The 21543-nt window shown below is 43.4% G+C and overlaps 1 protein-coding gene across 10 annotated transcripts in view; it reads left to right on the forward strand.

The window, feature by feature from the left end:
* The window catches only part of LOC124049022 (serine/threonine-protein kinase ULK1-like), a 36861-nt gene extending 19639 nt beyond the window's left edge, over positions 1-17222 (forward strand). Inside the window, exons 9-27 of one of the 10 annotated variants that reach the window (XR_006841342.1) lie at positions 173-231; positions 558-640; positions 739-789; positions 980-1065; positions 1822-1981; positions 3381-3444; positions 3567-3653; positions 4216-4350; positions 5520-5674; positions 5775-5852; positions 6189-6439; positions 6607-6919; positions 10483-10605; positions 11060-11244; positions 12203-12393; positions 12577-12695; positions 12904-13141; positions 13492-13627; positions 14430-17222. Coding sequence is in view for 8 of the 10 variants with exons in the window: in XM_046370302.1 (XP_046226258.1) it covers positions 173-231; positions 558-640; positions 739-789; positions 980-1065; positions 1822-1981; positions 3381-3444; positions 3567-3653; positions 4216-4350; positions 5520-5674; positions 5775-5852; positions 6189-6439; positions 6607-6919; positions 10483-10605; positions 11060-11244; positions 12203-12393; positions 12577-12695; positions 12904-13061; positions 13492-13627; positions 14430-14485 (2490 nt within the window). In the remaining 2 variants the exon portion in view is untranslated. The remainder of the gene's footprint in view (positions 1-172; positions 232-557; positions 641-738; positions 790-979; positions 1066-1821; positions 1982-3380; positions 3445-3566; positions 3654-4215; positions 4351-5519; positions 5675-5774; positions 5853-6188; positions 6440-6606; positions 6920-10482; positions 10606-11059; positions 11245-12202; positions 12394-12576; positions 12696-12903; positions 13142-13491; positions 13628-14429) is intronic. The other 9 variants (XR_006841343.1, XM_046370306.1, XM_046370302.1 and 6 more) reach the window with 9 other exon arrangements.
* The last annotated feature ends 4321 nt before the right edge of the window (positions 17223-21543 follow it).

The raw sequence follows: 21543 nt of genomic DNA on the forward strand, positions 1-21543 counted from the left end.
TTCAAGTGATTTGTTCTGTCTGTATATAAAAAAATTGTATTGTATTTGCGAGACGTTCTATTGCACATTCGGAGCTAGTAACATAAGCATTTCACTGCACCTGCTATAACACCTGCAAATCTGTGTACATGACCATTCAACTTTGATTTGATGTGTGTGTGTGTACCCGTAGGCTAGCAGTCCCCAGGACCTCCGGCTATTTTATGAGAAAAACAAGAACCTCAGCCCCAAGTAAGTGTTCACGAACTGTCTGTTTTTAGAGACCGAGGGTTCAGATTTCCTTGATTTATTCTTTAACAGGAGATTGTTTATTGAATGTAGCTTCCATTTTAATGTACTAATGTTGTGGGAGATCACATTTCATCATTGCCTGTGTTACAAATTACTTTTGATTATCATACTCTCACATACTGCTTTTAGCAGCTTTCACTACCACAATTGTAAAATTAACCATTTTTGGCAAATTGCAAAACATGCCCCTGATCAGTTGTTACAGCAGGAATGAAGTGTAAAGTACCATCACGCATTAATGGTGACTTGTGTGTTTCCCCTCCCAGTATCCCCAGAGAGACCTCCTGTCCCCTGAGGCTTCTGCTGCTGGGTCTTCTGCAGCGAAACCACACGGACCGCATGGACTTTGGTCAGTGGGGCCACGCTCATTATTTAAGAGATGTTTCAAATTGATAGGGAATCCCTAGCATGTTCCTCACTTTCAATCTTTTTCTCTTCTCATTGTAGAGGAGTTCTTCCGTCACCCCTTCCTGGAGGCAAGCTCGTCCATGAAGAAAAGTGACTAATAGTCCTTATTCATCCATCTTCCCATCCCTAACTGAAACCTCCAAACCATGCCAATATTGATTTTCACTTGTTTTCTTAGTGATTTTTGATGGGTTTGACTTAATTGGCCTATCTATCATATCAAGAGGACAGTCTGATTTATTACTTTGAGAATTGATATTGATATTTTTCTTTCATACAGCAACTGTGACCATGACGTGCTTTCCCAGCTCCGCTTCAGCCAGCTCCTGTAGCAGCTCTTCCACCTCACACCTGGCCTCCCCACCGGTGAGTGTGTGTGCATCAATATATACATGATTGTGTGCATGCTATACAGTGTATATACCATGTGTTTGTTTAAAGCATCTTGTAAGCAGCGTGATTCAGAGGTGACCGTAGTAACTCATCCGTGGGGCCTCAGTATTATCACTGATGATGTGTTCACCTCTGTGTGATAAGGCCCAGCTGTCTGACTTAATGACCCATAGGCAGAATAGACTGTTATTGCCCAACAGTTGTTAACTGAAACATACTAGGTTAGAGCTACTGTTGATCAAATCAAATTGCCTTTGGTCACATACACATAGTTAGCAGATTATTGTGAGTGTAGCGAAATGCTTGTGCTTCTAGTTCTGACAGTGCAGCAATATCTTAACAAGTCATCTAACAATTCCCTACCAACTACCTAATACACACAAATCTAAGTAAAGGAATGGAATAATATATAAATATATGGGTGAGCAATGACAGAGCAGCATAGGCAAGATGCAATAGATGGTATAAAATACGGTATATACTGTCAAAGTTTATGTTCAGTCTTGTGTTGTCTGGCAGGTATAGGGCTTTTTGTCTAATCTGTAGTGTAACGTGCTGCTGCCTGTGAAATTTGATGACACCCTTGTGATTATAGTCTGTTATCAGTGATACTGTATATGGTGGATGGTTGATTGTTTGAAACATAGACGGTGTGGGTAGTTCAGAGTCGGTGCTGTGGTCATCGTTCCTGCCTACCTCTCTCTTTCTCTCTCCTTTCTCTCTCTGCAGCAGTCCCTGGCTGAGGTCCAGCAGGTCCGTACTAAGACACTCGCTTCTCCTACCCAGGATTCCCCTGGCTTCCTCAAGGACTCGTCTGGAGGGGGCTGCAGCAGTAAGAACTCCTCCTGTGACACAGACGACTTTGTCATGGTGCCCGCCCACTTTCCCAGTGAGTACACTCTTTACTCTACCAATGTACTCCCATAGAGCTCAGTCAGTGATGTATAGAATCCAGAAATTGTGAGTGACGTTTCTCTCTGAGTAAAAAAATAAAGGTTTAAAGCCAGACTAATAAAATGTTACTTTAAAAAAATATATATCTCAATGTATGATGAATTTGTCATTTGGATCACTGTGAAGTGATACAAATGAAGGTTTTTACAAATTCTAAGTACAGCAGCATTGTTAAGAAATTGCAGGTAAGATTTATCCAGGTAATTATGACACAGAACATGCACTAGGCCGATCTGTCCCTCTGATCCATCCACGACTACAGCAACACAATCTAGCTATATCCCTCTGAATACAAACAAGACTCACAAATGAGAGATGAGTGATACAGAATAAACATGTAATTTAGCTGACAAATGCATGTCTTAAAGGTTATTAATATTGGCTCCTGTCTGTGTGTCTGTCTGCGACAGCTGATGATTTGCAGATTTGAAACCACTGGTGGGTCTGTTGTTAGAGTTGATTTGATGTTGCTAGCTTGAGCTTCTTAATGAATTGTGGGCAATGTTCATTCAGCAGGGGATTGAGAATATTTTCCTAGTGCAGCACTTGCTAGTTTGACCATATTTCAGACTTCTAAGCACGATCTGTGCCAGCAGCATGCCGGACACTATGGATAATATTTACAAAAGTCAGTTCTGTCTACTGGGAAGTGAAGCAAGCTAGCTAGGAAACAGATAGATCTGACCACACACGCATTGCTTGCAAATGTGCATAGCCTACCGTTGGGTGATTAGTTTACAGCTAAATAAACATTCATACTCTTGCAAATTTATCTGGAGTTGCTAGCTGGCTTATTGTTTTCCTCTTGGATGTGGAGTTTATTCTATTTATTCTGTTTATTCTAATGCAACCTTTTTGATGGCAAATTTATTAAACCCTATAGTTGCTGAGTGTCAACTTTTCCAGGCAAGTGTTTGCACTGCAAGAGATCAAGCTTATGACAGCGCTACCATTGCATGGCAATAGACGGCCTATATTTTTGAACATGTCTATGTCAATTAGAATTACATTTTAGTGCTGCAACGTTCGTAGGTGACTCACTTGCAAATTGTCATTTTTATGCAGTAGAGTAACCTACATGCTTGTCTGGTACTGACTGATGGAAGGGTGGCTGGCCCAGGAGCCACTTGAGAACTCTCAGATAGAGCACATTATGACGTCTTGTCTGGGTTTGTTTACATTATGTCTTGCCTGGTTTTGTTTTGTCGCCTCGACAATTTGATATTTCATAATCACAAATTATTTAAATGAGACGTACTAAGTCTGGATTTAAGGATGTAGTAGGTTTCTACTCCAAGGTTTCATCAGTTTGATGTGTTGCCATGGTTTCTCAGCAGGTGAGCTCACCTGTGAGGGGCCTACTGGAAAGGTGTTCCACGACAGTCTGATGAACAGCGGGTGAGTTTAGTGGTCATGGTCGTACCTAGATGCTGATGGGAAATACACCCAATCCTACTTCTTCATAGTAATATAATATACATTATAATCACAAAATATTTGTGTTCTCAACTCCTCATTAGCTCTCTGCTAGCCTTTGGTGGCCTGGGCAGTCAGGGCAAGACCCCACCCCACTCCCCCTCCTACAGTGGCTCCCCCAATCCTATCAGGTAAGAGCAAAACACACTCTTACTGGACAGGAATTAATTCTCAGTGTTCAGAAGGATTAAGCCATCTAGACATGCTAGTCAGGTCACCCTGGTAGCTGGGTGGTGTATTGAGTACTGAAAGCAAAGGTCGATGATATACCCTTCTATAGTAAGAGGATTAGTGTGTAAGGCTCGATGACCGGCAAGTCAGTAAAGAACAAATTCTTATTTACAATTCATGGTCGACACCAGCCAAACCCTGTGCGCCGTCCCATGGGACTCCAAATCACGGCCGGTTCTGATACAGCGTGGATTCGAAATAGGGTGTCTGTTGTGACACCTCTAGCACTGAGATGCAGTGCCTTAGACCACTGCGCCACTCGGTTGGCCAGTAGGTCAACCCCAAAGCAAGGGCTCTCTCAGCTCTCATTCTCTCTCACTCTGTCTCTCTCTCTTTCACTCTTTCTCTCACACACTTTTACATAGATTTCTTCCTCAGTATTTTTGCCATTTCACTCTCTTAATGCATTTAACAGATGGAATGGCTAAACGTAACCAACGCCCCCTTTCTCTCTTCTTTCAGTCGGCCTAACGAGTTCTCTGGCAGTAACTGTGGTAACTATGGTCAGTCGGTGCCCATTCCGGTTCCCACTCAGGTCCAAAACTACCAGCGTATGGAGCAGAAGCTCCATTCCCCCAGCCAGGACGGCTCCCCACGGTCAGTGTATGGGCCTTCAGAAAGTATTCACACCCCTTAACTTTTTCCACATTTTGTTGTTAAATTTTGTTGTTACACAATACCCCATAATGTCAAAGTGGTATTACGTTTTTAGAATTGTTTTATTAGTAAGTTCACCTTTTTGTTATGACAAGCCTAAATAAGTTCATGAGTAAACGTTTGCTTAACAAGTCACATAATATGTTGCAGGGACTCACTGTGTGCAATAATAGTGCAACATGATTTTTGAATGACTACCTCATCTCTGTACCCCACGCATACAATAATCTGTAAAGTCCCTCAGTCTAGCGGTGTATTTAAAATACTGATTCAACCACAAAGACCATGGAGGTTTTCCAATGCCTCGCAAAAAAGGACACCTATTGGTAGATGGGTAAAAAGCATTAATCCTGTTTGTAATAAGGCACTAAAGTAAACTGCATGTCCTGAATAACGAACAAATTGTTATGTTTCGGGCAAATATAACACATCACTGAGTATCACGATTCATATTTTCAAGCATGGTGATGGCTGCATCATGTTATGGTATGCTTGTCATCGGCAAGGACTAGTTGTTTAGGATAAAAATAAACGGAATAGAGCTAAGCACAGTCAATGTCCTAGAGGAAAACCTGGTTCAGTCTGCTTTCCAACAGACACTGGGAGACAAATTGAACCTTTCAGCAGGACATAACCTAAAACACAAGGCCAAATATACACTGGAGTTGCTTACCAAGAAGACAGTGGCCTAGTTACAATTTTGACTTAAATCGTCTTGAAAATCTATGGCAAGACATAAAAATGGCTATCTAGCAGTGATCAACAGCCAACTTGGCAGAGCTTGAAGAATGTTAAAAATAATATTGTACAATCCAGGTGTGCAAAGTTCTTAGAGGCTTACCCAGAAAGACTCACATCTGTAATCACTGCCAAAGGTGATTCTAACGTGCATCTAATCAATTTGGAATTCATGCTGTAACACAAAAAAATGTGGAATAACTCATGGGGTATGAATACTTTCTGAAAGCACTGCAAATATACATGCATTATCTACACACACGCTTATATTAACCTGTCTCCTCTGCGGCACAGTAGTATAATTTCTGGCTTGGCGGTAATGGGGAATATTGTCTTATTCTGTGACTTCTCTGTTTCTCTCCCCACCACAGGCTGTCCACCCCAGTGCGTCGCTGTAGCAGCAATAGTTCACTGGGATTTGGAAGAACTGGCCCATCTCTGCCTTACCCAGGAGGCCACGGGGCCTTGGCTGGCCTCCGCAGGCTGTCTGTAGGAGGGGCCAGACCCTTCCAGCTTTCACCTCAAGGTCTGCCAGAGTGCACTGATGTGTCATAAAATGTCTCTTTTTCTCTCCTCTTATTCTTCTTCTTTCCCCCCCCCTCTCTCATTTCCCTCTGTGTCTGAAGTGGGTACCATCCCTGAGCTGCCAGGGCAGGTGCGCCCGCTGGGCACAGACACCGGTAGTGGGGGGTTGCGGGACGGAGGTGAGAACCCAGAGTTCCCCTCTTTCTTTCCCTTTTCGTCCCCCTAACTTCTATGTTGACTGTTTTAGTGTTTTGTTAGTGGTGGATGTCATGGTTAAACTGGTCAGGGGCACTGGAGACTCTTGCTTTGTATCCCAAGGTTAATGACTTCCTGTTGGCTTGATCAGTGGGGTTTAAAACTGACTTAAAGGAACCTTTTGATGTTTTACTTCCATGTGTCTTTCCCTCACCTTGTCGGTGTATATAGTTAGTCCCTCATCTAGTATAATATATATTGACATTTCATTATTCACATTGTGCTACACTATTATTCCTCTAACCCCTGTCCCTCTCCAGCTCTCCAGTTCCTCGACATGCGGCCTCCCGCTCAGCAGCAAGGCCTGGTCACCCGGCTTCACAGCGCCCCATGTCTCCTCGAGGCTGCTAGCAGGGGCGGCAGGCAAAATATCAGGAAGCAGCACTCTGACCCAGTGGTGGCCAACCACCGGGCAGGCATGGTGACTATGCGGCCCCTGCACTCCTCCCCCAGGCTGAGTGAACTCATGCAGCGCAGCCCCCTCCCCACCATTCTAGGATCTCCCTCGAGAGTAAGTTCATGTTTTGGACAGCGCATCAAGTATAAGACCTATGCTTGTGTTTACAGGAAGCTGAGGTATCCAGCAAATGGCTTTAATCAGTCAATCTCACTGTCCATAGTCTTTATATTCTCTACTTTGGCTGAGTCTTGCCTCTGACACTGACATCCTGTCTACAGGCCATCCCACCCTTTGAGTTTCCAAAACCTCCCAGCACCCCCAACCTGGTGACCTTCCTGGCCCAGCAGGGCCTGGTTCTGGCCCCACCTGGCAGCAGGACTGCCTCAGACCACAGGGACCCAGGACAGCCGCCCACTGGGCAGCTTGGTCAATACAGCCACAGGACCGCAGAGGACAACAAGAGCTTTGGCAGGTCTCAGAGTGCAAGTCGTCTGTCTGACATGTTGCTGATGGCTGCATTTGGAGAGCCGCTGGGGGAGCGGGGGAGCAGTGAGAACCTCTGCTCTAACAGAGGAGCCATAGACATCACAGGTGGGCTTAGTAGAGCTGTTTACCAAGTTTTACTCTTCAGTAGATGACTACCTGAATGACTAAAGAGAGAACTGCTATGTTCATGAACTGAGCTTGACTAGATTATATATATACTGTATATATCAGTGTCTGACTGGAGATCCTTGTTTAAAGTTAAGCAACTTCGTTGGTTCACTCTTTGTATGAATGTTCAGCAAGACTAAACAGATTTCTTCACTCACTTTTTTAACTGGGGTCACGGTATCAATTGGGTGATATTCCACAGGGGTCAATTTCAACACTTAAACCTTTGAAAAAGGGACAAGGATCCCATTGTATTCTAGATGGGATAAGGTGGAATACCATGCTAGTCAGTTTGGTCAGGAGAGAGGCTTTCAGTGTGGCTTTGGACTGTAACTAGCACATTTGGCATGCAAAACCACACAAAGAGCCAATCATTTTTCAAGATTGCCTGTCTAAGTGGGTCAGTGAAAGTTGATTCTGATAAGATGGAGGTTTCCTTACTGGAATATTATGTTTCAACATACTAAAACATTAACTGTTTTTAAACCCCTGCTGTTGGAGGACATCAGGTTTTATTTATACTGCTCTGCTAATAATATGGGCAAACTGGATGTTAAAAGCATGCATCCAACTACCACGGTAGATGACTACTTGCTCCACTGCACATAGCTAGGTCATTAGTTACTACGGTTCATGTTCTCTGGCCTATGTGTTTCTAATTTAAAAAATGAACCTCTCCAGAAATAAGTCTCTCACTGTTGCCGCCTGCTATCGACCCCCCCTCCGCTCCCAGCTGTGCCCTGGATGCCATTTGTGAATTGATCGCCCCCATCTAGCATCGTTCTGTTAGGTGACCTAAACTGGGATATGCTTAACACCCCAGCAGTCCTACAATCTAAGCTAGATGCCCTCAATCTCACACAAATTATCAAGGAACCCACCAGGTACAACCCTAAATCCGTAAACATGGGCCAAATACACCTCTGCTGTTTTCAATCAGGATCTCAGCGATCACTGCCTCATTGCCTGTATCCGCTATGGGTCCGCGGTCAAACGACCACCCCTCATCACTGTCATACGCTCCCTAAAACACTTCTGCGAGCAGGCCTTTCTAATCGACCTGGCCCGGGTATCCTGGTAGGATATTGACCTCATCTCGTCAGTCGAGGATGCCTGGTCATTCTTTAAAAGTAATTTCCTCACCATCTTAGATAAGCATGCCCCATTCAAAAAATGCAGAACTAAGAACAGATATAGCCCTTGGTTCACTCCAGACCTAACTGCCCTCGACCAGCACAAAAACATCCTGTGGCGGACTGCAATAGCATCGAACAGTCCCCGCGATATGCAACTGTTCAGGGAAGTCAGGAACCAATACACGCAGTCAGTCAAGAAAGCCAAGGCTAGCTTTTTCAAGCAGAAATTCGCAACCTGTAGCTCTAACTCCAAAAGGTTTTGGGACACTGTAAAGTCCATGAAGAACAAGAGCACCTCCTCCCAGCTGCCCACTGCATTGAGGCTAGGTAACATGGTCACCACTGATAAATCCATGATAATTGAACATTTCAATAAGCATTTCTCAACGGCTGGCCATGCCTTCCTCCGAGCTACTCCAAGCCTGGCCAACAGCTCCATCCCCCCCGCAGCTACTCGCCCAAGCCTCCCCAGCTTCTCCTTCACCCATATCCAGATAGCAGATGTTCTGAAAGAGCTGCAAAACCTGGACCCGTACAAATCAGCTGGGCTAGACAATCTGGACCCTCTCTTTCTAAAACTCTACACCGCCATTGTTGCAACCGCTATTACCAGCCTGTTCAACCACTCTCTCGTATCGTCTGAGATCCCTAAAGATTGGAAAGCTGCCGCGGTCATCCCTCTCTTCAAAGGGGGTGACACCCTAGACCCAAACTGTTAGAGACCTATCCATCCTGCCCTGCCTATCTAAAGTCTTTGAAAGCCAAGTTCATAAACAGATCACTGACCATTTTCACGGGTGCACCTCAGCCACGTTCAAGGTACTAAACGATATCATAACTGCCATCGATAAGAGACAGTACTGTGCAGCTGTCTTCATCGACCTGGCCAAGGCTTTCAACTCTGTCAATCACTGTATTCTTATCGGCAGACTCAATAGCCTTGTTGTTTCTGATGACTGCCTCGCCTGGTTCACCAACTACTTTGCAGACAGAGTTCAGTGTGTCAAATCGGAGGGCATGTTGTCCGGACCTCTGGCAGTCTCCATGGGGGTACTACAGGGTTTAATTCTCGGGCCGACTCTTTTCTCTGTCTAAATCAATGATGTCGCTCTTGCTGCGAGCGATTCCCTGATCCACCTCTACGCAGACGACATCATTCTGTATACTTCTGGCCCTTCCTTGGACACTGCGCTAACAATCATCCAAACGAGCTTCAATGCCATATAACACTCCTTCCGTGGCCTCCAACTTCTCTTAAACTCTAGTAAAACCAAATGCATGCTTTTCAACCGTTCGCTGCTCGCACCCGCCCGCCCGACTAGCATCGCCACCCTGGACAGTTCCGACCTAGAATATGTGGACAACTATAAATACCTAGGTGTCTGGCTAGACTGTAAACTCTTCTTCCAGACTCATATTAAACATCTCCAATCCAAAATCAAATCTAGAATCGGCTTTCTTTTTCGCAACAAAGCCTCCTTCACTCATGCCGCCAAACTTACCCTAGTAAAACTGACTATCCTACCGATCCTCGACTTTGTCGATGTCATCTACAAAATAGCTTCCAACACTCTACTCAGAAAACTGGATGCAGTCTATCACAGTGCCATCCGTTTTGTTACCAAAGCCCCTTATACCACCCACCACTGCGACCTGTATTCTTTAGTCGGCTGGCCCTCGCTACATGTTCGTCGCCAGACCTACTGGCTCCAGGTCATCTATAAGTCTATGCTAGGTAAAGCTCCGCCTTATCTCAGTTCACAGGTCACGATAACAACACCCACCCGTAGCACACGCTCCAGCAGGTATATCTCACTGATCATCCCCAAAGCCAACACCTCATTTGGCCGCCTTTCCTTCCAGTTCTCTGCTGCCAGTGACTGGAACGAATTGCAAACATCGCTGAACTTTTATTTCCCTCACAAACTTGAAACATCAACTATCTGAGCAGCTAAACGATCACTGCAACTGTACATAGTCCATCTGTAAATCGCCCACCCAATTTACCTACCTCATCCCCATACTGTTTTTATTTTATTTACTTTTCTGCTCTTTTGCACACCAGTATCTCTACTTGCACATCTGCTCATTTATCACTCCAGTGTTAATCTGCTAAATTGTAAATATTTGCTCCTATGGCCTATTTATTGCCTACCTCCTTTTGCACACACTGTATATAGACTTTCTTTTCTCTACTGTGTCATTGACTTGTTTGTGTTATTGGCTTGTGTCACACTGCTATGCTTTATCTTGGCCAGGTCGCAGTTGCACATGAGAACTTGTTCTCAACTAGCCTACCTGGTTAAATAAAGGGGAAATTAAATACATTTAAAAAATGATTAGTGCTGTGTTTCTGTCCATCAGCACCCTCTGGTGATGGTGCCATGGCTGCAGGCTCAGCCAGCCCAGCCCAGGTGGTGTTCACTGTGGGCTCCCCGCCCAACAGCAGCACCCTACCACACACCTCCAGGACCAGGCAGTACTCAGGTAAATTCTCAGCAGCCTGGTGATGTCATCCTTTCCTCAGCACAGCACCACTATGTAATGTGTTAAAAAATTATATTGATACCAATGATGAAAAACAGCAGTAGAGTATACAATGGCACAGTTTGGTAAAGGTTACAAATGGTACAATTTGGATATGGCAGTAATGAAACAAAGGTTGTGGTAGACTATAAGATTTCCTCCTCCCACAATCCCAGGTCCCCATAGACCTGACCCTCCCATCCCCCCTCCCCAGCTCCCACCTGCCAGGAAGATAGTGAGACCCCTCCTAGCTGTCCCACCACAAAATTAGAATGCGACTGGCTATGGCGATCTCAGTGGCAACAATGTACACAATACATTTCCCTATGTTTAGCCATGATCTAGTGCCTGTTACCCAGTGCACCCAGTGCCTGTTCTGAGCTTCTTGCCATGCTCTAACCTCTACTTTCTATAGCAGGCTCCTCCAGCTCTATCAGCCCAGTGGGGTCCTTTACCAGCCGATATCAGACAGGCACCTATCTGGAAGGCTTCGAGGATCCCTCCAGTCCACGCTACAGCTTCACGGACCCCATCACGGCCAACATGGGGGGACCGGTCACCTTCCTGGCCCCTGAGCTGCCAGAGGAGACACTGATGGCGGTGAGAGGATGAGAGTGGGCATGGGGTGGTCATTTCATCTGTGTCTGTATTAAGGAATGCCCATTAGAGGGTGACACGGGAACAGGACTCCCATGTGTCTTGCAGGTCCAGTGGTATTCCAGCAGGAATGGGAGTGAAGTTCTAGAGTCAAGTTCAGGACAGGACAGAATCGACACTCCACAGTAACGGGCAGTAGTTCTAAACAGAGTTTGTTTGGGGGGTTAATATGTATTATGTGGATAATTTCAGAAGGAGACTGTTTGTAGGCCTAATAGTTAACTTAATAGAAATCTATTAAAAAATCCATGGTCATTTTGCCCCTCCCCCTCATGTCGGCTCAGTCTCGCTCCAGTTGTAGCCAGTCACTACTTTACCTCAAATGCATGCAAAGATTTACACAATTCCACATGTCCATATCCATGAGTTCATCCAACTCTGGGTAAGTACAAGGGCTGTCTTTAGAAAAGTTTGTGGTCATATGCACATCCTTAAAAACCTAGGTGCAGGGCTAATAAAGAATACTAGTATAGAACATGAAGGCCCTCACACTGTTAAAGCTCCCAATTCACTACTTTATTGACAATGTTTTCATCCCAAACAGATTCTCATCAGGTCAAATAAAGTGCAAGGGCTGCCTTCATTGCCAAAATCTCATAATGTGGTTATTATCACCTGTGTGCAGCCTAGGCAACTGTCTTGTGAGCGCAGAGCAGCAGCCAAACGCAGCAGTTGCTATGGCTACTCAAATGCAGAGCGGCTCTATCGCATTAGTGGAAACCAAGACTGTTCTCAGGGCATATCTGCCAGTTTTGAATAGCAGAAGTGACTTTTTGTAGCAGGTTAGGAGAATTAACGTGACATGTTAAGATAATTAGGTTTGTAATAGCGAACTTTGTAGTGGTCAATGTGAATGACCTTGTCTCTCTCTCTCTCTCTCCCTCTGACTGTCTGAGAGCAGCAGGAGCACACAGAGACCCTGAGGAGCCTTCACTTCACCCTGGACTTTGCCTGCTGTCTGATGGAGGTGGCAGGAGTCAGGGGGACCGGGGCTGGGGCTGTGGCGGAGCAAGGGGACACCTCCCCACCCTCCCTCCTGCAGCAGCAGAGCCTGGTGGCAGACCAGATCAGCTCCCTCAGCCGGGAGTGGAGGTGAGAGCTCAACCAGTTCTACCACTATTACTGAAACGACTTTGTCCAGTATTTCCTTTTTATGGAAGAGGAGCTCTTTACAAATGGATGCTCACTTTGACATTCAGAGACACTTTGAGATGACTGTAGCACTAGCTAAAAAAAACTTGCCATGAGTCTGATCTGTGTGTGTTTGTGTCTCAGCTATGCAGAGCAGCTGGTGTTGTACATGAAGACTGCAGAGCTCCTGTCGTCTGCCTTACACACAGCCATGGGGTGCATCAAACAGGGCAAACTGTACCCCTCTGCTACTGTCAAACAAGGTAAGACCCAACAACCTTACAAAATGGCTGATTGGAGAAGCCAAAATTAAAAGCCAACATTTACAGGAGGATATAACATTAAACCTAAGTAGTAGATGATATATCAGTAAATATTCTTGAGCCCAACCCTACTTGGAGTAGATAAGCTCTCTGTCTGTATATAACACTGTTCCTCTCTTAACCCTCTCCTCTGTGACTGTGTGTTTAGTGGTGAAGAGACTGAACAAGCTTTTCAAGTCCAGCGTGTCGTCCTGCTTCTCCCTCAACGCCCGTCTAGAGCGCTTCTTTTCTAGGAAGCACCGTCTCATGGACCACATTAACACTATCACCGCCGAGAGGCTGCTGTTCAGCCACACCGTTCAGATGGTGAGGAAGATACTGTGTTCAGCTCAACACCGTTCAGATGGTGAGGGAGACACTGTGTTCAGCTCAACACCGTTCAGATGGTGAGGGAGACACTGTGTTCAGCTCAACACCGTTTCTGTCATCTCAGCATCTGATCTCTTCTTCAGCATCTGATCTCTTCTTCACCCTCTACTAGGCTTGTGGTTGACTCGTTTAACCATTTATACAGCTTCATGTTTTCATCAACCTCGTGCATGTAGTGTGTAGTTGTCATAAAGTGATATTTGAGTTAACCTGATAATAAGGAGTATGATTGGGTTCTTTGCTATTATTCACCCATACTTCCAAACGGAATCCCTTGTATTCAAACCCATTTACAAACCTTTATCGTGGCAGTATTCCTCTCTCCTCTCTGACTTTGCCCACTAACTCCCCCTCTGTCTCTCCCCAGGTGCAGGCTGCTGCTCTGGATGAGATGTTCCACCAGGGAGAGGCGTCGGTGCAGCGCTACCACAAGGCCCTGCTGCTGATGGAGGGCCTGTCCCTGCTCCTCACCGAGCACGAAGACATCCTCATCGTTACCAAATGCAAGTCATCTCTCATCTCTCACCACAACCCCTTACCTAGATCTGGGGTAGCTAAAATATTCTTAGCAAAAATGTGTATCTTTAATTTACAATCTGTAGAAACTATGAGAATAGGAAGGTTCAGAACTTTTGTGAAACAGCACAGTGGAAAAAATAAATGGCAGCTAGAAAACTGGATGTTCTTCAGAGATGGTTGGCAGGGTTGAGAAAGCTGAAGGATGGGACTAAAACAAACAAAACTGGATGTTCTTCAGAGATGGTTGGCAGGGTTGAGAAAGCTGAAGGATGGGACTAAAACAAACAAAAGAGAACGAATGTAAATTATAATCGGACCGCATACCACGGGTATGACAAAACATGTATTTTTACTGCTCTAATTACGTTGGTAACCAGTTTATAATACCAATAAGGCACCTCTGTGGGGTTTGTGATATATGGCCAATATACCACGACTAAGGTATGTGTCCGGGCACTGGTATATTGGCCATATACCACACCTCGTGCCTTATTGCTTAAATATACTGTGTCTGTAAAATGTATGTATAGCTGGAAATAGAAGCCTAAGTATTGTTGTCCATTAGTTTTCTCCAATCGGGAGGTGTGATGGGGTTAGGGGAAAATAATAAAGGAACATATATCTTCATAGAACACCATTTTATTTCCATGACTACAGGAATGCAATTTCACACTAAATAGTTTTGGAAGTATACTGTTGTTTACTTAGCTCAGTGACTTGTCCCTTTGACCATATCCATTGATTAACTACTGCTTCTAAACCCCCATCCCCGTTCTCTCTCTGCAGGTAAGGAGTACATCGAGCGTCGCCTCACAGCACTACAGTCAGGGCTCTGCATCTGAGGACTCTGCTCAGCACCTGTGGATGCTGCTAAACTATGATGTCATTCATTCTGGACAGATACCACCATGACCATTCAATCTGACCCCATTCCCTACCAACTCAGTATCCTCCCTCCTCCCTCTAGTTTCCATGGAGATACCAGCCAGTGGGGGGGTGGGGGGGGGGGTGTTATGAAGGGCCTGGACTGGGTATGCTTGGGACTGGTGACGCTGGTCTCTCATACTCACAGTGGAGCCTGTGACTGCCTGGTTGATGTTGGAGATGAAGGGCTTGTGAGAAGGCCACTACTCACTCCTCCGTGTGTCAGACAGGACCCCACTACACGGACTGAGTGTGTTAGCTATTCATTTCTGTGCAGTGTCCCATACACACAGCCTCTTACAGTCAGTAACGCTGCCCTGAGCAATCGCAGCCAAGCGGTCTGCCGGAGGATTCTATTGCAGTCACAGACACGCTCCATTTGATTCTGTCAATAATTCAGCGCTAAGCAATCACAAATAGACCCTCACTCCTCTTAAGACATGAGGTATCACTCTATAAGAAGCCACTCTGTGTAACAAATATGAATCTCAACCCCTACGCGGGGCATTGTGCTATTTTTAGTTTGGCTTGTAATGGTGATTTGTGGACAATAGTATAGCGTGATATTACAGCGAGTGGGCTTAACTTGTCTGTTTGCCTCTTTTTGGTTTCTTTGATGGTTTACATTGATTTATATTTTATTTGTCGTTTTCAAGGAAACCAGAAGAGTTTAAGAGCGTTAAACACAATTGTATGGCCTGTCACAGCCCACAGGCCTGTGTGTGGAGAAAAAAATGTGTGTTGTTATTGACCCAGCTTAATGTACATTCCTGTGATAGAACCATATAAAGGGGCTGTTACAGAAGTATTGTACTTTATTCATCCCTGTCTGTGACGATTTGTCGATGCTAAGTTTGCCGTATTAACAATGACAATGTTGCCCTTTTGGACCCAGCAGATAGATTTTTTTTTTACCATAAACAGGAGAATGTAGAGAGGATTGCTGTATGTGCCACTTCTGGGCCTTGACAGGAAATGGACCTCACTGCGCATTTCCTTTTGACCAAAGTGTTTGATATGGCTGCCATGGTGGAAGAACAGCTGGAACTGCATAAACCCCATTGAGCTTTTTAGTCTGAGTGCTTGAGATGGATCATCTTATTAATATTTCCTGAAGTTTGTAACAAATATTGTTATTTTATCCAGTATAGGCCAGGAATAGCACTTTGTAGACCAATCAGACAAATGAATATTGCCCGAATTGAAAAATAAACCAATTTGCACTGATCTCTGACCAGACACGTGAGATTTAGTTGAGCTTTATTTATTGCATATTTTCCCATTCAAACTTCTTATCGGAGTACAGCAATCACAATCAGTTTGTAAGACATGTTGGCAGTAGAGTAGCAGCCCCTGTGACTGGACTACACCAGTGATGGATTACTGGTGTTATAGCACTGTGTTGAGGTTTATCAGTACTGTACAGAAAGAATAGGGAAGGTGACTTATAAGATGTACATGAAACATTATATGTTCAGTTTTTCATGTACATATTAGGAGAGATTTCAGTTTATATAGGATCATTTCTATGGGTTTTATTGTAGTTTTAGGCGGTTTTGTTTTAGGTTTATTCATAGTCAGATGTATGATGGGTGTCTGAATCTTGACAGGGAAGTGTCATAAGCTATTAAATTTTGAAAGGTGCCTTTGAGAAGAAGACCCCCCCCCCCCTACAAAAAAACTCTACATTTGTACACTGAAAAATTATTTGTTGTATTGAGTGTGTTTGTTTCCTTTCACAGTAGCCAAAATGAGGACTGATACTTGGAGTTTATCGAATTGTAGTGTATCGGTTGTTAAATGGATATTTGCTGGAAAGAGTTTTGTTTGAGGTGGGTGGCTGTTTCCCCAACCACAGCTCTAGGACCACATCATTGTAACCCCAGCAATAACAATTTATTTTTAGATAAAACATCTGACAATATCTCTGACGGTGCAATGGACCAGTGGTTAGAAGCGACTTCTTCTACCCACTCCAAGAGGCTTGCGTGTTCCGTGTATGCATTTGTGTGAAACCGTGTTTGTGAAAGAGTGAAGAGCTTTTATATTTCCTCACTACAGGGAACTAACAGAAACGAGAGCAGTCCTGCAGCTCTGTTGCATATCGAGCTATGGATCCTACCTGACTGCCTTGTTCGTCATGGTTAGAGCAGTATGAGGAAGGCAGCATTTCCCCTGTGAAGATTGAATATTTTGGTTTCCCCATAGATGTTTCTGGCCTTTTCCTTTCACCAGTCAGTAAAAAGTCTATTTTTTTTCTTACTCTGAAATGTTTCATTTGCATACAGCGTATGACAATGCATTAATTTCTAGTTTTATATGATACACATTCCAGATTATTATGTCATGTCTAGTGACCCATATGCTTCTTGTCACCCAGTGTGATTCCTACAGATCAGCTAGTGTAAAGTGGGAAATGTTCAACGAGTGGCTGGTAGCAAGGCAATGGTAGACCTTTAAGCTTTTTATGCATCTGTCACTTTTTTGTTTTGTTTCTTACAATTAGTAGCCTAAAGCCACATAAATGTCAAATAAATCACTCTGTAGAAGAATTACAACTTAGAAGGTGGTTAATTGAAAAGCCCATGACGTAAAAGCTTGATCTGCACGCCAATGCTTAGGTGATGATGAATAAACAATACATGCCCACTTCCATAAGGGATATTACTGGAAAAACAAGGTTTTGCCATACAACTTGAGAGGTTTGCAGTTTTGCTTCTATGCTTTATAAATGCAGTATACCTGCAAGTTTGTTCCACACTGCTAATTTACCTTACTATCTCAGACTCTATCACTTATAAATAATGATTATAAAGTATGTTATTGCTCTGAATGTGTTTATATTACAAAGCATGGATAGAATCCCCCCCCCCCCGCACACACACATTTCAAAACATATTTCAAAATAATAGTATTAGAACAATCCCTACAGTAAATTCTAGATTTTAGTGAGAGTTAGTGAGCTCCAACATTTTTGGGGTTGTGACTCTTTTTTGACTGTGCTCCAGCACTTTGGATTTGAAATTATACAATGACTAAAAGGTTAAAGTGCAGACTGTCAGCTTTCATTTGAGGGTATTTTCATCTATATCGTGTGAATGAACCGTTTAGAAATTACAGCACTTTTTGTACATAGATTCCCCCATTTTAGAGGACCAAAAGTATCGTGACAAAATTCACAGGAGGCTGCTGAGGGGAGAACGACTCATAATAATAGCCGAAACAGAGCAAATGGAATGGCATCAAACACATGGACACCATGTGTTTAATGTATTTGATACCAGTCCACTAATTCCGCTCCAACCCATTCTCCCCAATGAAGGTGCCACATATATACGTATATTAAAGTAGTCAAATGTTTTGTTATTTGGTCCCATATTCCTAGTACACCGGGATTACGTCAAGTGTGTGAGTCTACAAACTTGTTGGATGCATTTGCTGTTTGTTTTGGTTGAGTTTCAGATTATTTTGTGCCTGATAGAACACTTCTACATTCATATGGATGCTACTATGATTATGAATACTCCTGAATAATGATGCGTGGGAAAGTTACAGAAGCACAAATATCAAATCAAAGTCACTCAAATTACACAATACATAATTTACCATTCATTTCTATTGGGCACAAAATAATCAAACAACAAATGCACAAGTGTGTAGAGTCACAAGCTTGATGTAATCATTGCGTTCTAGGAATATGGGACCAAATACTACACTTTTGACTACTTCAATACACATAAGTCAATTTGTCCCAATACTTTTGGTCCCCTAAAATGGGGAGACAATGTACAAAAAGTGCTGTAATTTCTAAACGGTTAAATACCCTCAAATGGAAGCTGACAGTCTGCACTTTAACCTCAGTCATTGTATCATTTCAAATCCAAAATTCTGGAGAACAGAGCCAAAATAACAGTGTCACTGTACTTTTGGAGCTCACTGTATATCTCTGACTGTTGTACACTTAAGCCTGTAAAATATTTTTTTAAACTATACACATTTAAATGTCTGTGTGATGTATCATTTTTTGGTTTAAAAAAATAAAATTGTGCAAGAAATGAAGTTATTATTTGTTTTATTAGTGCATGTGGTCAATTTGGTGGTTTTATATTCTAGGAAGTTGAAGTTGCAATGTTATACTTCTGGAGGTGTGCAACAAACTCTCAAATGTAATTGATGTTAGTCTAGCTACTTCTATACTTATAACATTATTGTACACTGTATAAAAATAGAAACAACAATTTCAACGATTTTACTGACTTAAAGTTCATATAAGGAAATCAGTCAATGTAAATAAATTCATTAGACACTAATCTATGGATTTCACATGACTGGAAATACAGATATGGAACAGTTGGTCACAAGCACCTTTAAAAAAGGAGGCTGCGGGGATCACAAAACCAGTCAGTATTTGGTATGACTAGCATTTGCCTAATGCAGCACAACACATGTCCTTTGCATAGAATTGATCAGGCTGTTGATTGTGGCCAGTAGAATGGTGTCCCGCTCTTCAATGGCTGTGTGAAGTTCCTGGATATTGAACAATGCTGTCGATCCAGAGCATCCCAAATACGCTCAATGCGTGACATGTCTGGTGAGTATGCAGGCCATGGAAGAACTGGGACATTTTCAGCTTCCAGGAATTGTGTACAGATCCTTGTGACATGGGGCCGTGTATTATCATGCTGAAACATGAGGGGATGGCAGCGGATGAATGGACCTCAGGATCTCATCACGGTATCTCTGTGCATTCAAATTGTCATCAATAAAATGCAATTGTGTTTGTTGTCCGTAGCTTATGGCTGCCCATACCATAACCCAACTGCCACCATGGGGATCTCTGTTCACAACATTGACATCAGCAAACTGTTTGTCCGCACAATGCCATACACGCTACGCTGTTTGCCATCTGCTCGATACGTTGAAACCAGGATTCATCCGTAAAAGGCACACTTCTCCAGCTCCAGTAGCCATCGAAGGTGAGCATTTGCCCACTAAAGTCGGTTATGACGACAAACTGCAGTCAAGTCAAGACCCTGGTGAGGACGATGAGCACATAGATGAGTTTCCCTGAGATGGTTTCTGACAGTTTGTGCAGAAATTCTTTGCTTGTGCAAACCCACAATTCCATAAGCTGTCCAGGTGGCTGGTCACAGACCATCCTGCTGGTGAAGAAGCCGGAAGTGGAGGGCCTGGGCTGGCGTAGTTACATGTGGTTGGCGGTTGTGTGGCCAGTTGGACGTACTTCCAAATTCTCTCAAATTAAGTTGGAGGTGGCCTACGGTAGAGAAATGAACATCAAATTATCTGGCAACAGCTCTGGTGGACATTCCTGCAGTCAGCATGCCAATGGCATGCTCCTTCAAAACTTGAGACATCTGTGGCATTGTGTTGTGTGAGGAAACCACATTTTAGAGTGGCCTTTTATTGTCCCAAGCACAAGATGCACCTGTGTAATGATCATGCTCTTTAGTCAGTTTCTCGATATGCCACAACTGTCAGGTGGATGGATTATCTTGGCAAATGAGAAATGCTCACTGACGGGGATGTAAACACATTTGTGCACAACATTTGAGAGAAATAAGCTTTTGGTGTGTATGGAAAATTTATGGGATCTTTTATTTCAGCTCATGAAACATGGGGCCAACACTTTACATTGCAATTATATTTTTGGTTCAGTGTAATTGTATCCATTGGTATGTTATAATTTCAAGATATAAAGAAGGTAATGTTCCATGAAGAAATATTGTGTAGCTTTCCTTCAGCTGTTTAAAAGTATTTATGCAGTAATGGAAGAAATGTAAAATGATTTATCTTGCTACATCCATTTTAGGACATCTAAATGAATTATAAGTCACCATTCATTGATCCTGGGAGAATATAATTTATGTCTCATGAGTTTAGATCAATGTTGTACCCCATCAGAATCCAACATATACGCTTGTTTTACTCCAATGTTTGGAAGCAAAGTAAATGTAAACAAACACTATATGGCCTCAAAACCTAGTTAAAACTATAATTGTGATATCATGGGTTGTCAGTTTTGCAACCACAGCTTTGTATTTGAGTGGTTTACACATCCCTCAGTATTTCTACCTAAACAGGGACGGGGACAAAACTATTGCACATGTCTTGCTCTTTCTTCTTGGCGTTTCAGAGTAGGGCACCGATTAAATGTGTTATCTTTTGGGGGATAGCATTACAGGAGTGGTAGATGCACGTCGCTTAAATCGAATGATTAGAAGGAACTACGCCTATCGGTTTTACTGTCGTTTGATGAAGTGGTTCTCCCGATTTATGTAAAAGTTGGGTATGTGAAATATGCTGTGAGACCCTATGTACAGAAATTGCTGCAGAGGTACAAATGTAAAACATTGGACACGTGGAAAGTGTAAATAAATAAATGTGTAGTAGTTGAAGAGTCAGATTAAGCATGTTTCTGTAGTTGTGAAAGGAATCACCTTCCCAAATCCCCGGAGTGCCCTGTAAGGATGAAGGTCGCAGTAGCTCGGATCAGGACTATCAAGCAGGTTTTCTACGTAGAGACAGTGAAAATTGTTGAAGGGGTGAGTAGAGTAGAGATGGTAGTGGATGTCCCACATCTACAGTGAATGCCATGCAGGAGAAGGATCCCGACACACGAACAGTGAAGAAGGTGGACTTTGTTTCGTTCACTTGCACTAGTCAAACGAATCAAAAATCGAATTAGAAGCGGCAAATAGGTTTCTGGGTCTTTACAGCCGAAATGTTACACGGACTACTGAATGAAGAGGTTGCTGTGCTGTGTATGGATCTGGATAGGCATTTAAATCCAACTGAAGGAGTACAGTGTTTTGTTTGAAATGTAGCGTGCATTTGCTTAGTGTTTTTGTTGTTGTTGGTAATTAGTATGAATTTGTTCATCCAAAACATATTTTGTTTTTGGGGTGTTTTTACTACCTCGTATAATAGGTGGCGGCAATACATCTAATGAGTGTAG

Source organism: Oncorhynchus gorbuscha, linkage group LG11, assembly GCF_021184085.1.
Source record: "Oncorhynchus gorbuscha isolate QuinsamMale2020 ecotype Even-year linkage group LG11, OgorEven_v1.0, whole genome shotgun sequence".
In the NCBI taxonomy this organism is placed as follows: domain Eukaryota; kingdom Metazoa; phylum Chordata; class Actinopteri; order Salmoniformes; family Salmonidae; genus Oncorhynchus; species Oncorhynchus gorbuscha.